The 17,375-nt window shown below is 39.9% G+C and overlaps 1 protein-coding gene and 1 long non-coding RNA gene across 5 annotated transcripts in view; one reads left to right on the top strand and one right to left on the bottom strand.

The window, feature by feature from the left end:
* Positions 1 to 1,514: 1,514 nt before the first annotated feature.
* LOC132403650 (uncharacterized) lies at positions 1,515 to 7,203 on the bottom strand. Its single transcript, XR_009515318.1, has 3 exons — positions 7,024 to 7,203; positions 4,544 to 4,649; positions 1,515 to 1,859 (listed from the first exon to the last, which is right to left on the bottom strand). It is a non-coding gene; the product is annotated as an uncharacterized LOC132403650 (long non-coding RNA).
* Positions 7,204 to 7,281: 78 nt separating this feature from the next.
* Positions 7,282 to 17,375, top strand: part of sbf1 (SET binding factor 1) — a 189,171-nt gene continuing 179,077 nt past the window's right edge. For all 4 annotated transcript variants that reach the window (XM_059987144.1, XM_059987145.1, XM_059987147.1 and 1 more), the window contains exon 1: positions 7,282 to 7,474. In XM_059987144.1, coding sequence (XP_059843127.1) covers positions 7,420 to 7,474 — 55 coding nt within the window. In that variant the 5' untranslated portion in view covers positions 7,282 to 7,419. The remainder of the gene's footprint in view (positions 7,475 to 17,375) is intronic.

Consider the following 17,375-nt stretch of genomic DNA (forward strand, 5'->3'; position numbering starts at 1 on the left):
ATGGGGTTCTGGATAGGTTTGACTTACTAAGGTAATTTGCTCATCAGGCAAATTCATCATTGCTGAAGCAAGTCCAGTGAAACTCCACTGCAATGTACAATATTCCAGTTTAATTATGGGACCACTAGGACCTGCATAGAAAGAGCAATGTATAATATTGTCTGCAATGGTACAGAATAATGAGCACAATGATGTTAAAGAGAATTGGGCGCAATTTCAAATAAGCCTATGACGTAGGTATTCCAGTGTTTTAAGGATAGTAGGTACCCTACTGACTTCACTAAATGGTCCTGCAAATCCGTATTGTTCTATCCATCAGTACATTTGATCGTAAATGTTAAGTGGTCCATTTGACGAGAGCTTGCAAAGAGGACATGCTGCCTGCTGTAATAGTATTCAGCTACTGAAGAGATTGATGTAAAGTACAACAGTTGTTAGATATGATAAGTGAAAACAATTAGTTGGAAGTAAGGAATAACACATATTTTGAAAGACTTTATGATGATGTCACTAATTTTGCTCGCTCTCCTTCCATGATGTTCACTCCTCTCTTTGTAACATTCAGGCCGTGAGACTGTCCCAGCTGCTGTGCTTAGTGTCTCTGAGCTTTGCAGCAATTTGCCCTGCTTATATGATGCACTGACACTGAGGCTTGGGGCCTACTGCAGGCTGGTCCAGAGATTCGGATCTAAGGACTCAATTTGGCTCAGAAGGCTGTGCTTGCTTCTATTGTTTGCACGATTTGTGTTCGTTTTTCTCTTTCTCTGCGCATTGGGTATCGGTCTTTTTTAAAATTTGGTTCTTTCAGTTCTTGCTTTGTGGCTGCCTGTAAGCAGACAAATCTCAAGATTGTATAATCTGTACATTCTTTGATAATAAATGCACTTTGAAGCTTAGATGACAATTTTCAATTGTTCAATCAGAATTTTGTTCTGATAACATTAAGGGCTTAAGTGGTAATATTAGATAGCTACTTATGGAAGAGAATGCTTATGGTTACTTTAAGCTAAATAACTTTAAATTGTTAATAATTGTAGTACGACTCATATTCTTAACCCTATAACTAATATTACTCTGATGTCTTAATTGTCCCTGAAATATGTATGTGATTTGTGAATGAAGTAAAGCAAAAAAAAGGAATGTATAAGATTAAAGCTGAACAGTTTCCCATAAATTCCAAAAATTAATTCCACTCCCACAGGAGGTTTGAGGAGTTGCAACACTGTGACCAGAAACCTGTGCGGGGGGGGTGGGGGGTGGGAGGGGGCTGCAACTGTAGCTTGTGGGCAGTAGATGGCAATATTGCAACACTTATTAGTCAGAGGAGGCTGGGAATTTTTTTAAACCCTGTAAATGTACAAAATCTGAAATAACAATACAAGTCCTTAGAACATTCCAGCAAATCAGTCAACATCTATGTAAGGAGAAACAAAAATAATGTGTCAGGTCAAAGACCCTTTTTTAGAACTGAGTAGGGTCATACTGGGTTCAGATAATTAAGGCATATTCAAAGATTAAAGATCAAGATTAGCTTTATTTGTAACATAAACATTGAAACATACAGTGAAATGCAGAATCTACAAGTGGCGCCATGCTTCCGGCACCAACACAGCATCCCCACAACTTAATAAGCTAAACATGTACATTTTTGGAATGATAAGGGAACTGGGCCACGCAGAGGAATCCATGCGATCATGGGTAGAATGTACAAACTCCTTACACACAATGATGGGAATTCAACCCTGATTGCTGGTACTGTAATAGCATTGCGTGAACCACCACATTACGTGCTGCCTTATTCTTAAAAGGACAAGAATTCCCAACATTCGCTGACTCTTCGGTCAAGGCCAGATCAACACCTGGGGAAAGAAAAATGGATATGCGAGGCAGAAGGCAATGCTCAGTGATATAGTTGCCTTCTAATATCACTAGTAAATCAATTTCACCTGCAGGATATTATACATGCTTTCTCACTTACACTTCCACCAACACCTGATTACAGCTTTTCTCAAACTATCTTATTATGAAACATTAGTTCTGACTGTAACGGGATTACCAGCCCACCAGTTATAACTAATAGCTCATGGTTAACCTGTCATTCATCAGGGGTTTATCTATCAGTTTACTGGATTTAATCCATCAATCACCAGGATCAGCAAACTATTCAGGGTTTCTGAAACTGTCCCTGACCATGATCAAGGTTCACCTCAACATTTCCTGAAAAAGAAAAACATATATACTACGGAAAAAAAAAGTACAAATCTTACAACACATTAATTGCAGTTCGGCCGTATTTTGTATCTTAAATACTGCGACATGTTTATAATTAAGATATTTAAGCAGGACTTGTAATATATTTGAGAATGGTAATTCTGGCATGGACCCTAAAACGGTTTTTCCAATCTTGGCACAACCTTGGATCATCCTCCACATATCTGCAAAGGTTTCCACACTTAAGGGAACTGTCTACTTGCCAGTTACAAGAGGTGGGGAATACCTGTCAATTCCTGGGCCCAGATTGGTAGCCTGTCAATCAAAAGGAACAATATGTCCACCAGTATTAAATCACTAAGCTTGAATTATACAGCACATCGACTCCAGCCTTCAGCAACCTCCTAAATTTCCCTTCTCATTCTATCTCTTCTCCTATTCAGTCTCGTGTTCCCTTTCCTCCTCACTCATTGAGTCCCAACTTGCAGAATCAGAATCATTGTCACTGACACTGGTTGTGAAATTTCATGTTTTGTGGCAGCAGAACATTGCAGATATAACAAATTATTGTAAGATAATAAACAGTGTAAAAGAGGAATAGTAAAATAGTGTTCATGGACTGTTTAGAAATCTGATGGCACAGAGGAAGAAGCTGTTCTAAAAACATTGAGTGTGGGTCTTAAAGCTCCGAAACCTCCTCCCTGATGGTAATAATGAGAAGAGGTCGTGTGCCAGACGGTGAGAGTCCTTAATGATGGATGCCTTCTTGAGGCACTGCCTTTTGAAGATATCCTCAATGATGAGAAGGCTTGTGCCCCTTGTAGAGCTAGCCGAGTTTATAACCCTATGAAGTTTTTTTTTTTTAAATAGCCCTGTGCATTGATGCCTCCATATCAAATGATGATGGAACCAGTCATAATGCTCTCCACCACCTATCTGTAGAAATCTGCTAGTCTTTGGTGATGTACCAAATCTCCTCAAACTCATAATGAGGTAGAGCTGCTTCTTCATGATTGTATCTATGTGTTAGGCCAAGGATAGATCCTCTAAGATGTTGACAACTAGGAACTTGAAACTGTTCGCCATTTCCCGCTGACCCCCCCCACCCCCCAAACGAGGACTTGGCGTGCATTCTCCTGACTTCCGCTTTCCGAAGTCCACAATCAGTTCCTTGGTCCTGCTGACATTGAATGCAAGAACACTATTGTGACACCACTCAAACAGCGTAAATATTTCGATCCTGTACGCTTCCTTGTTGCCATCTGAGATTCTGCCAACAACAGTGGTGTCATTGGCACATTTATAGATGACATTTGAGCTGTGCCTAGCCAACTCAAATGCCATCTAGCTCAGGTCTCCTTTCTGAGCCAACAGTCCATTGTCAGCCCAAGTCAGACTGCACACCCATATGGTGCTTCTCATGATCCAGCAAAGGCGCATTCAGACTTTCCACTGCCTGTCTCTGCTCCCAGTATGTTAATAGTGGGGTCTCAGCCACTGAATGTCAGGGCTAAGTGGTGAGACTCATCCAGGATGGCCATTCCCCACCTTTTCCACGGTGAGCTCTGACTGAGTAGCCAAAACCTGAACTTTGCTAGGCTTTGCTACAAGTGGATACACCTCATTGTCTGAAGAGTTCTGAAAGGAATTCTTCATTCTTCCATCATCTGTGAGCATCCCTGCATGACCTGCAGTTGGATTAAAGCTTTTAAGCAGCAGCTCAGGATGGTAGGGCCCAAGATTCTGTCCTACATGACAAGTTTAAAGGGCCAACCAGCCCATTCCTACTCCTATTTTGTGTGTGTTTTTATGTTCAATTTGCCTTTTTTTAAAAAAAACATGCATTTTTGCTATTTTGTGTTCTTTAATACTTGAATTTTAAATTTATCTTAATTTTAAGTATATTTTAACTTGCATTTTGATCTGTTATTTCCTCTTGTCATGAGTGTCCATATATTTAGTATTTATTGACCTCAATATTTCCTATGTGTCTTTATGTGTACATGATATCTCATTGATGCACCCAGCATATTTTTTTTCCACTGGACTTCATTGAATATGAAAAGATAACAAAATGTATTGATGATGACAGTGTGGTTGATGCAATCTGCACAGATGATAAAGATTTGTAGAAGTTTTTGAGTGGTTTAATTGACAAATCAAATCTCCTCAAACTCCTAATGGAATATAGCCGCTGACCTGCTTTCTTTATAGCTGCTTCAATATGCTGTGTCCAGGTTAGGTCCTCAGAGATATTGACACCCAGGAACTTGAAATTGCTCACTCTATTTCTGATCCCTCTGCAAGAATCGACTTTTGTCCGTCGTCTTACCCTTTCTGAAGTCCACAATCAGCTCTTTGGTCTTGCTGATGATGAGTGCAAGGTTTTTGCTGCGACGACTCAAGTAACTGGTATACCTCACCCTTTCATCATCATCCTACAACATAACAAAAGCATTATTTCAGGCCACAGTTGGAGTATTGTATACCACAATTAAGGAAGAGCATGATTGTACTGGAGAGAACTTAGAGTGTGATTCTTTTCTCCAGTCTGTGATCATAGTCTTTATTAAAGTTTTGTCTTATCAATTTTTTTTAAAAACATGTAAGTTTGTTGACTACCCTAAATATTCCTCTAGTCTGACACATCCTATCAGCCCAGATTTATTTCTCATCACTAATTCTAATGGAAAATCTTTCCATTAGAAAGATGGAAAGATTTCAAGTATGAACTACTTACATACTGGATTAGAAAGGAGATCTGAATACATTGTACAGTTATACTCTCTTTGCCTTGTCCTTCAGCCAGTTTTTTCTTGGGTAGATGCTATTCTCACATATTTATTGGTTGTTCCCCTAATTGGTATGCATATTTCCTACAAGCCTGTAATATATCCCTAAAAGTGTTGTTCATTTTTCAAAATCTTTAATCTGTCACCTGAATTCTACACAATCATTTCTTTTTTATCTACTGCAATTATGCTACCTCTAATAAACAGTTTCTCTACATTTTCCAAATATGTTGTACTCTATAACATTCATTTTTTTCATTGGAGGTATAGGATTTTTATAAAGGCACTGAGAATGCTAGATTTTATTGGCCATGGGATACTACTACTACGTCGACTCAGGCCAAGGGGGCTGGCATAGTGCAAAATGGGATACAATATAATAATATCATGCTGGAATTGTGTAAAGTATTGACTGAACTGGACTGTTACTGGTATATTGCTTGTAACTTTAAGGATGTGATAGAACTCAGATGGAGACGTATGACTATGCTGTTGAGAGAACTTTAGTTATGAGGAAAAGCAGGCCAGGGTGGAGCACGTTTTGGAACAAAGGAGCCAATGGCAAGGATTAATAGAGTTATATAAAACTGAGAGAACCAAGTGAACAAGTAGAACCTGTTCCTCTTAGCAGCAATTAATACCTTGGCAACACAAATTAGAAAATTAGAAGAGAAAATGCTGTATGTCTGCAACACAACAAGCAATGTGTCCTTTTACCAGAGAGATTGATGATAACACAGCAATATATATTTAAACTTAAAACAGAAAATGCTGGAAGCATCCAGAAGATGAAGCAATACCTGGGGAGAAAGGGTGAAAGAGAAACAGAGTTAATTTTTCAGATTGTCAAACCTTCTTCGGAACAGGAAAATTTAGAATGAGTTTGAACTTGCAGACAAGAAAGAAGACAAAGGGATTTTCTGTCACAGGGTGGAGACTAAGAAATGGTAGACAAAACAGACTGGTGTTGACATGGAGGACGTTGAGGGCAGATAATTTGTCTGTAAAAGATGCCAACTGGAACTATAGGGCAAAGTACACAGCAGTTGTTGGAAATGTGAAAGAGATGAATGCTGAGAATGCCCACCTGGTCAAACAGCTTTTGGAAAGAGACAAAGCGAGCTAAATCAGAGATGGCCTGGATTAAAAAGCAAAAATCTTCAGACACTGAAAATCTGAAAACGAAAACTGAATGCTTGATGCACTCAGGAGACTCAGTACCATCCACAGAGAAAGACTTAACATCACAATGCAATGATTCCACACCATCCCATCCAGACTTTTTTTTTGCAACATAAAACTAATTTGCGCTCTCTATTTCTAGTTCTGAGAAAGGGTCTTTGACCTGAAATACTACCTCTGCATTTCTCTCTGAAAATGTTACTTGCCTTGCTGCATTATCTTGAGATTTTCAGCACCTACGGATATTTTTATTATCCGTGTTTTCTCTTCCAAAAGCGTTTTAGAAGAGCTCATAATAAATGCTCTGTCAAGTAGGGATAATTTTCTTGCCAAAAGTCAAAGTCGAGCTTATTGTCACATTCAAAAGTTCATGTATGCACAGGTGCATCAAAACTTCGTTAAGTAGTTCCAGCAACAGAGGCACATATTATTACCGACATAACACGCACACGAAAAATATAAATTTTATAACATGTAATAAAGAACAGAATTGGAACAAAAAAAATAAAGCCGTTGTAGTGCAGAACGGCGATATTGCCATACTGTGGAAGTGAATAGGGTTGGTTCAAGGTCCAAATGGATGAAGGGAAATTGTTGCTCTTGAACCTGCTGGTGTAGCCCTAGCACGTTTCAGTCATGCCTTATAGACACGTGTTAATTCTTCTTAGCAGCAGCTGTATAAATTGCAAGTGATCATACGAATAAATAATACGAACGTTCTGACCTTTAATAGTTCAATTTACATGCTAACTATATTTTCGGCGGAATAGCTCTCCATTCCTGACCACGTCATTTGTTCTTGAGACCATAACAACTAGATTCCCCCACGTTTTCTTACCGAGTTTTTGCGTACTCTTGCCCGACCAAGGATGAGCCCTCGCTCAGTTTGATCCCTCTTACTTATGGATGCTTCCTCACCGGAGACGAGGAGCTGTCCCTCCTGAGAGGGAAGCCAGCGATGCCGGGCCCGTGACCTGACAGCAACAGCTGAAGCTCGAGGCGGTTGTCAAGGGACACCTGACCCACATTCTGCGTTGCCTGGCGAGCGCGAGCCGGATATACAGGCGGTTGCCTCGGACCCGGGGCGTGCTTCATATTATGGTCTGTGTGGCCGGTTGCTCTGCTCCTCCCACCCCCTCGGCGCAGGGCGCGCAGGCGCGCTGTGAGCGGGATGGCGGCGGGACGATGCTGACGCCTGGTAGTGCAGGCTGTGCCCAGCAGCAGCGACACAGCCATGGCCCGGCTGGCCGACTACTTTGTGCTGGTGGGCTACGATCACGACAAGCGAGGTGAGTACGACAAGGCTGGACTCAGGTCCAGGCCGAGCTTTCGGCCGCCGAATGCTCTCGCATCCCCGTCCCACACCTACTCCGCCCGGCTCAGTACTGCAGCCGTGAGATCTGAGGCCCAGCGGAGGAGGGAGGGACCTAGTTGAGGGTAGGGTGATGGTGGTGGAGGGGTGTGGGAGATAAGAGTTGGGAGGGAGAGAGAAGAGGTGGTGTTGAGAGGGAGCGTAGTGAGGAAAGATAGGGAGGTGGGAGGGGTTTTGACAGGAAGAATCACTGGAGAACGAAATGGGTCAGAGATGCAGGGACATAAGATGAGATCAGGAGTGGGAAGCTGCAAAGATGGGTGGGAGATTGGGCAAGGATAATGTTTTCTTACTGGAGTAGGTGAAGGTGGGCAGAGACGATAGGATGATGGAGAGTGCCAGGAGTACCTGAAATGGTAGTGTGCATGGTGGTGGGTCTGAGAGTGACAGGTTGTTTAAAAGTGAGCAGTGTCAGTTAAAAGTCATGCAGCATGCACATAGGCCTTTCAGCCTAATTTGGCTGTGCTGACTAAGGTGATTTCCTGAACGTCCCATTTACCTACGTTTGGCCCATCTCTGTCTAAAGTTTTCCTATCCGTGTACCTGTACAAATATATTTTACATTTTGTAATTGTAGCTGTTTCTACTACACCCTCTGGCAGCTTGTTGCATACGCCATAGTGTGGAAAAATTTGGCCTTCAGACCCTTCTCTAAATAAATATTTGCCTTGCTGTCTTAAACCCATATATGTTAGTTTGACTCCCCTACTTTGGGAGAGGGGAGTGTTGGGGGAAAGGCTGTGACCATCTACTTTATCTCTGCCCTTCGGGATTTTTTAAGCTCTGTAATATCACTCACCACCCATCTTTGCTCTTGGGAAAACAGTCCCAGCCTATCCATTCTCTTATAACCCAAGTCCTGGCAATATTCCTTTAAGATGTAGGTTAGGGAGTGAAGATGTGGATACAAGTGAATGGACTTTAGAGTTACAGGGAACAATTTAGTGGTCAGATTGGCTTGCTTGCTTAAAATGAAATAACTTCATGATGCAGTTGGGCAGTGGGAGTGAATGACATGCGACCAAATTTGTAAATGCAATGAGCATTAAGTTTTGCTTTATTGAAAGCTTGGTAGAGCATGCTGATTTTCATTGCTGTATATGTGCATCTGTAAATTTTCATTTTGCTTAGTAACTTGCGTAAATTTCAGTCTGGATTGATAAGTGGTAATCTTGGAGAATTTTTGTATTATTGTTTGTATTAACATATGCATTTTGTATTAATGTTTTTTTCTGGTGAGTGTTGTGGTTTGCTACTGCCCATGTGCAATCTTGTTTCTGAGAATAGTGTTTCAGCTGATCTCCACTGAAGTAGTTGTTTCTTGCTCTTTGCATCAGTAGAAGAATAATGCTGAATATCTGTCCACAGGTGACACCAAGTTGGGAGGAACAATTTATATAGATGATTATGAAGTTGGATTGTCTGAATGGGGCAAATGATGACACTTAAGTTCAGTGTGAGATTCTGCACAAGATTTAAAAACAATCGCATTCCATATGGCAAGACACTAGAAACTGAAGGCACAGACTTTGTAAATATATGTGAATCAATAGGAACTGTTCTGTAGATATAAGAGGACAAAGTGTTATTGGAATGTTTTCCTCTCTTCCAAGTGATCGGATACAAGGGCTGTAAAGTTCAACATGAAGCCTTGTTTAAATTCAGTTTCTGATACTCTGATTAGTAGTGAGATAAAAGGCAAGAAACTGACAGGGATATTAACTGACTGGAGCCATTCTGGGGTGGTAGCTTAATAGTGCAGTAGAACTCAAAACTGAAATTGATCCCATTTTGAAAAACTGAATGATGCACTATTTACATTGTTCATTTGGAATCGAGAGGAAAAAGTAGAATAAATGAAATGTTGCGGATACTGGAAATATTGAAATAAAAGTAGACGTGTGAAATGTTGGCAAGTCAAATATGTTTTGTTTTGATCTTTCATTGAATATTTTCCTGCTATTCAATGAAACAAACTGAATAAAGCTTGTGACATTTTGTAGGAAAGACAGTAACTCTGACAATGCAGCAGTCCTCCCAAACTCTGAAACCTGCTTGAAATTTTTTGAAACTTTCTTGAATTTTTTTTACTGAAGTTTGTGACTTCAACCGACAGCATTTGAATCTGAATGAAGAGCCAAACTCAATGAAGAATATGAATTTTGTGCAATGAATGTATAACTGAATGTTTCTCAGTTCTTTAATTTGCATAGCTCCAGTTAAGTGCTAGATTTTGTTTGGAAACTCAAAATAATACTGATAGCAAATCTGTCACAAATATCATTCAGGGAAAGAAATTAAGCTAAAATAACACCTGACATCTTCAGAAACTTGTGTTCAAATTGAATCACAAGTTTAAAACAGTGGAAGTATTTGGCTTTTATTCTAACAATTAAACCTAAAAGGCTTCCTATAGTAATGAAGGTTGGTTTAGGGTTGTTATGAACTTGGGATATCCACACAACTTAATGGCAGGTGAAGTGATTTAGAAGCAAAGTCACTGGTTATGTACATGAAGTGAAAGATGGACTTGGGCTTTGCTTTTCTGAATTAATTGTTGGAGATTTAACATTGACAATCAGTTTCATTGTTTTATATGGAAAATAAAATTATATTAGATGTTGTTGACTTCTTTTGTTCTTTTATTTTCTCCTGAAACATAGTTTCTTAACATTATCTGCATTCGGTGTGCTGGTACCTTCCAGTATCTGAAATATTTCTGGACTACCACAGTTCTTCAGGGGAAAATATCATCCATAATTGACTGTGGCTTTATTATGAGTGCTCCTATATCTCCCCTGGATAGTCATTCATTTTTGTTGTCATTTTAATTGGGTTGCCTAAGGGAATGCTTGGTGTTCATATCTTTCGTGAATTTGTGCAGATAGTAACTATTAGAATAGTTACTATTATGTTCAGTCTTGTAGCACAATAGGAAATCCAATGGTCCACTGTGGGTCTGCACTTTTATCTTTCCATTAAGATCACTTGCACTTTCTTTTCTCATGTATGTATCAATATTGTTCAGCGAGTTACTGTTTCCATGTCACTTTCTCCTCACATTGCAGAGTTTGATCTTTCTTTTCCAGGTCCTTTCATAGCACTATTGAGAGTTTTAACTGTACCCTTCAGCTTCTGCTGCTGAAAATACCAGTTTTTTGAATGCCCCTCTGTAATAAGCCTGCTTTTTCTTATATTTCAAACAAGAGGTGGTACAGCTTAGTAAGTCGAATCACAAACAAAAAAAAATCTGCAGATGCTGGAAATCCAAGCAGCACACTCAAAATGCTGGAGAAACTCAGCAGGCAGGCAGCATCTATGGAAAAAAGTACAGTTGACATTTTGGGCCAAGACTCTTCATTGGGACGCTTCTGATGAAGGGTCTCAGCCCGAAACATCAACTGTTTACTCTTTAGGTGTATTTCCCAGGCCTGAAATGACTAGCATGTGAGGGCACTGTTTTAAGGTGCTTAGAAGTAGGTACGGAGGAGATATCAGGGGTAAGTTTTTTATGCAGAGAGTGGTGAGTGAGTAGAATGGGCTGCTGGTGACAGTGGTGGAGGCGGATACGTTAGGGTCTTTTAAGAAACACCTGGAGCTCAGAAAAAGAGAAGGCTATGGGTAACCCTAGGTAATTTCTCAGGTAAGGACATATTCGGCACAGCTTTGTGGGCCGAAGGGCCTGTATTGTGCTGTAGGGTTTCTATGAACTTGTTTGTCACAAAAAGTGACAATCAATGCAACTATTTAGGCATAATAATTGTGTATGTTCAGCATTATTTCTGTTTAATTGTTCATATAGATGTTATAAATCCATAGCACTGCATTAATAACCAAGACTTTCCTGGGATTCTGGCCCAGATTCCTCCATCTAATACTAAAAATATCAGGAGTTATTAATCCGACAGTATTTTATGTTTTTGGCACCTGTTGGATTATATAACAAGGGTGACTGTACTCATACCAATGCTTTGGACATCAGTCATTTGGAACATTCAGCAACATAAAATGAATATTAAAGTGAATAACTTTTTTGAACATTTAAGTCCTAACTTTATTTTCTGAATTAAGATCTGTCGTTGGTGAAAAAAAATCACAATCAAAATCTTGCTGTGACATGATTTCATGGAGTGATTCCTTAAGGTTTTGTGATATGTTGAGATAACTTAGTAGAGTGTGTCTTTTTGAGGTAGTGCCTTGGGTTCATTGATGACTTCCACTCCAGTTCTCTGGTTTCTAAATTGGTTGATGAGGCCAACGTGGATTTGATGTGCTCCTGTACCATTTGTACTTGTATGCTTCTGATGAACATATTCAGCTCTGTGTTCCTCTTTCATTTTGCTCAGATGGGACCTAGGGATTCTGATCAGTCAGTTACACTTTTTCAAGAAAGGTTTGAGAGCATTTTTGAATTCTTTCCTCTGCCATCCATGACTTAGTTTGAAGTCTGGTATTGAGCACGTCAATGATGTGGTTTGCCTGTTGGAGTTATCTGAGTAATTAGAAGCTTAATGTTGGCCTAGGAAAGGAGATTGCCTTGGTTTGCTTATTCTGTCAATGCATTTGGAGGATTTCATTTCAGCACTGATGATGATTCCTCTGAGCCTTCAGATGCTTTTGGTAGGTAGTCCATGTAGGAGAGAAGGGACGTTTGAGTTTGGCTAGTTTGAGCTCTTGATCCTCAGATGGCTAAAGGCTATGCAGTCCACTGAAAGCAATGGTGAATTTCATCATTGATGTCACATTTGTTGGAGGCAACTTGTAAGAAATGAGATGTGGTTCATGCTGTCCAAGTCTAGCTATGGACCTCTATGTTGCAGGGTTGTAGTGACGTTTGCTTTTGCTGTTGTTTACTGTAAGGGCCATTTTCAGCAAAGGGACAAAATAATGACAGGGTTTATTTTCAGCTTGCTTTACCTCAGTGACTATGATTCAAGTGATTTTGGCCCCAGTGCAGAGGTTGAACAGTTTCCATTGGCTCTATAGAATAGTCGCACTCCAAAAGGAATGTAATTGCAGACAAATTACGGTTTGTAGTGAGAATGTGTTGGGCCATGACAATTTGAGACGGCCAGGGTCTCGTGCTTGACTAAGTTGAGCGTTTTTGTAAGATCATACAGAATAGTTGTTGCTGTTGTTGGATTTCAGATTCATTGCACAGTAAAGGCAATAATTATTGCAGCATTAGATGGATGGAATCCACTCTGCAAGTGGTATAACCAAGGACATTTATCACCAACATATGTCATGAAGTTTGTTGTTTTGTATGCAAGACATAAAAATACTGTAAGTTGCAAAAATAGATGGTATAAAAGAGAAATAATGAGATAGTGTTCATGGGTTTGCATGTCATTCAGATGGTGGAGGGGAAGAAACAGTTTCTAAAATGTTGACATTAGGTCTTCAGGCTCTTGTATCTGCTCCCCAATGAAGACCCCCTCTAGTTACTTCAGTCATGAGTGTCTTCTTTCTTGACAAGTTCTTATCTTTCATAATGTGGGAGATCAGGATATGAATTTGAGACTGAAGTTCCTCTTCAAGTTTTAGAATTGAAGCAGGAATGCTGTCTGCTATTGAGGTCATGTTGGTTTGCAATGATGTTTGGCTTTATTGGCATTGTTAGTGTGGCAACAAGGCTGGACCTGATGGTTTGCCATGAAATGTTTGAAGATTCATTTAACATGCTAATAACTGCTAATTAAGCTTGCCTCCGTCATAAGCCCCTGGTGGGTTGGTTACTTTGCTGGTGTTTTGGCTGTTACACAAATAAGTAATGAATCCATGAAAATCCTGGTTATCTTTGAGGTTCTGAATTTCATGTGCTCTTTCCACCCACAAATGTGTTTTTTTGGGTCTTGGTTTTTTTTAATAGAGCTCAGTCATCTTCAGGTTCCTGGAGAATTTTCTTTTTATCTTGAAGCAAGATGGAACTTCCATTTTAAGAGTGCCCCATGTTTGTAGGTATCGTAGTCAGACAGACAGACATACTTTATTGATCCTGAGGGAAATTGGGTTTCGTTACAGTCGCACCAAGTACCAATAGTGAAGAAATATAGCAATATAAAACATATAGCATAAATAATTAAATAATAAGCATGGCATAAATAATTAAATAATAAGTAAATTATGCCAAGTGGAAATAAGTCCAGGACCAGCCTATTGGCTTAGGGTGTCTGACACTCCGAGGGAGGAGTTGTAAAGTTTGATGGCCACAGGCAGGAATGACTTCCTATGACGCTCAGTGTTACATCTCGGTGGAATGAGTCTCTGAATTTGTAATTAGTAATTGTCATCAAAAGAATTCTGATGCTTTATGGCCAAACATTGATTTATAACTGCAGATTATGGTGAGCTTGAAATTAATTCAAGCACTGTGGACATTATCACTCCAGTTGTGTTTGTTCCATCAGCCAGAAGTTGCTGTATGACAGGAGCCATCTCTTAGTTTCTTAAAACCAATAGTTTCCCTGTGGCAGTGTATCTATTACTGCTGTTGTTTTGGGATAAGGCCGATGATGTTAGGAGTAGTCATTTTGATTATTACAGCATGTGTATTCCTTGGTTGATCAAATGCAACAGGTGGCAGTTGCTAGATTGGGTTGTTGTTTTAAGGTTGTGTATTTGTCTATCTGATAAAACAGGGTATTGGTTTTGATAAGAAAATGCTCCAGGCATTTTGTCAGGAGGGAGGACTTCATTCATGGTAGCTTTCGTCACTCTACATGAAAGGTATTCCTTTCCAGAGGAATGTGCCCTTTCCAGCTCCAGTTTCTCAAGTGACCAAGTACATTTCTGCTTATCCAAAGTCTTACTAAAAAAACAATTTCGTACTAATTCACATTGTATGAAGGAGAAACAGTTGTCTTTGAGAGCCAAATACAAGAATATTTTTTTTGTATGGAAAAGTTCCATATGGAACTTGTGTTCTGAATGTGTAGAGTTGGAATAAAGTGAGCCTTTTCTGGTTGGCTGCTGGTTACTAGAGGTGTTCTACAGGTGTTCGTGTTGGGAACAATTCTTTTTATGTTATCTGTTAATGATTTGAATGATGGAGTTGATGGCTTTGTTGCAAACTTTGCAGATGATATGAAGATAGGTAGAAGGGTGGGTAGTTTTGAGGAAGTAGAGAGGCTACAGAAGGACCTAGACAAATTAGGAGAATGGGCAAAGAACTGGCAAGTGGAATACAGTGTTGGGGAGTGTATGGCCATGCACTTTGGTAGAAGAAATGAGAGAGTTGACTACTTCCTAAATGAAGAGGACATTCTTTAGCCAGAGAGTGGTGAATCTGTGTAATTTGTTGCCACAAGCAGCTGTGGAGGCCAAGTCTCTATTTATATTTAAGGCAAAGGTTGATAGATTCTTGATTGGTTAGGGCATGAAGGGTTATAGGGAGAATACAGGAGGTTAGGGCTGAGAGGAAAAATGGATCAGCCATGATGAACTGGTGGAGCAGACTTCATTGGGCTGAATGGCCTAATTCTGCTCCTATGTCTTATGGTCTTAGAGGAATGATGCGCAAATTTGCTAAAATTACTGGTATTAAAATAGATTGAACTCAAGTGGCATAAAATAGGCTTGTATTTACAAGAGTGGGGTGATTTTACTGTGTTTGAGACAGTTAAACAAGTTGGCAAGTGGAAAGAAACTAATATTCTGGCCAGAATAAGCAAGTACAATTTAAAAACTGGCATTCAAAATTGATGGCAGGAACCACTTCACATAACTGGTTGTGGAAATCTGAAACTCCTAAGCCTCAAGATTGAAAAGTGTTAAAAGCTGAAATTTGTTGTTTTTTAGGTATTAAAAGTATTAGGATTAAAAGTAACATTAGCAAATTTGCTGATGACACAAAGCTGGGTGGCAGTGTGAAATGTCAGGAGGATGTTATGAGAATGCAGGGTGACTTGGACAAGTTGGGTGAGTGGGCTAATGTATGGCAAATGCAGTTTAATGTGGATAAATGTGAGGTTATCCACTTTGGTGGCAAGAACAGGAAGGCAGATTACTATCTAAATGGAGTCAAGTTAGGAAAAGGAGAAGTACAATGAGATCTAGGTGTTCTTGTACATCAGTCAATGAAAGCAAGCATGCAGGTACAGCAGGCAGTGAAGAAAGCTAATGGCATGCTGGCTTTTATAACAAGAGAAATTGAGTATAGGAGTAAAGAGGTCCTTCTGCAGCTGTACAGGGCCCTGGTGAGACCCCACCTGGAGTGTTATGTGCTGTTTTGGTCTCCAAATTTGAGGAAGGACATTCTTGCTATTGAGGGAGTGCAGCGTAGGTTCACAAGATTAATTCCCAGAATGGCGGGACTGTCATATGTTGAAAGATTGGAGCGACTGGGCTTGTATACACTGGAATTTAGAAGGATGAGAGGGGATCTGATTGAAACATATAAGATTATTAAGGGATTGGACACACTGGTGGCAGGAAGCATGTTCCCGCTGATGGGTGAGTCCAGAACTAGAGGCCACAGTTTAAGAATAAGGGATAGGCCATTTAGAACAAGATGCGGAAAAACTTTTTCACCCAGAGAGTGGTGGATATGTGGAATGCTCTGCCCCAGAAGGCAGTGGAGGCCAAGTCTCTGGATGCATTCAAGAGAGAGTTAGATAGAGCTCTTATAGATAGTGGGGTCAAGGGATATGGGGAGAGGGCAGGAACGGGGTACTGATTGTGTATGATCAGCCATGATCACAGTGAATGGCGGTGCTGGCTAGAAGGGCCGAATAGCCTACTCCTGCACCTATTGTCTATTAGTATTTAGGAAGCAAGTGGGAAATGGAGTTACGTGAGGGATCAGCCATAATAGTACAAGGAAGTATCTAGAAAATGGATCATTGCAACAGTGTCATGTTGGTCATTTGACATACGTTTGGATTTAGTTAAAATTGGAGGCTTCAAGAAGTATGAATCATTATATAGAAACCCATTTAGCTCATTTGATTTTTGTGAGAGCAATGCAATGGTGTCAATCCATCATAAAATCTTAAGTCTATATTTTCTACCTGTAGTGGCAGCTGTAAGATTGGAGTTTGCTGCTATCTGTTAACTTGTATTCCTACGTGGGTATTCCTCTGGTTGCTCTGACTTCCTCCTACGTTCCAAAAAAGACATACAGTTAGGGTTATTGAGTTGTGAACATGCTTTCTTGACATGGGAAGTGTGATGACACTTGCATGCTGCCTAACACAATCTTCACTGACGTGACAGATGCAAAAACATAATGCACTGTAGGTTTCAATGTACATGTGACAAATAAAGTTAATTTGTAAAGTTTCTCTCTTTGATATTCAAGTAAAGTTATCTAGCATTTGTTCTTGGGCTGAAGACAACTTTGGAAATGCAGTATTGATTACAATTTTAGTTACCACACTGAAATAGTTATGTGACAGCCAAATGGGCAAGGACATCTGGTTCCTTTTCCAAAAACCTAGCAGCTTTCACTTTTTCTTTAGACCACTATTTATTAGGTTTATATAATTCAGTTTTACGTAGCCAATGGGATACTGCATCATTTGCTTTTTGACTTTTGACCTTTCTTGCATCAAATTGTGATCTGGAATTTACTGCATAAAAAGTAGAAAGGCTGGTTCATTAAACACCCAGATGTGGTGGCAACAAAGGAAATGAGAAAAGGGAATGGCATTTTTACAGGAAACAGAGTGGGAAGAGGTATAGTCAAGATAGCAGTGGGAATCAGTAGGTTTGTAAAGGATGTCAATGGACATTCGTCAATGTAGTGGAGAAAGAGTTGGAGAGCATTACTGGGAAGGGCTTGGAATATGGACTGCTCTACATAGCCAATGAAAAGG

Source organism: Hypanus sabinus, chromosome 13 (assembly GCF_030144855.1).
Source record: "Hypanus sabinus isolate sHypSab1 chromosome 13, sHypSab1.hap1, whole genome shotgun sequence".
Lineage (NCBI taxonomy): Eukaryota > Metazoa > Chordata > Chondrichthyes > Myliobatiformes > Dasyatidae > Hypanus > Hypanus sabinus.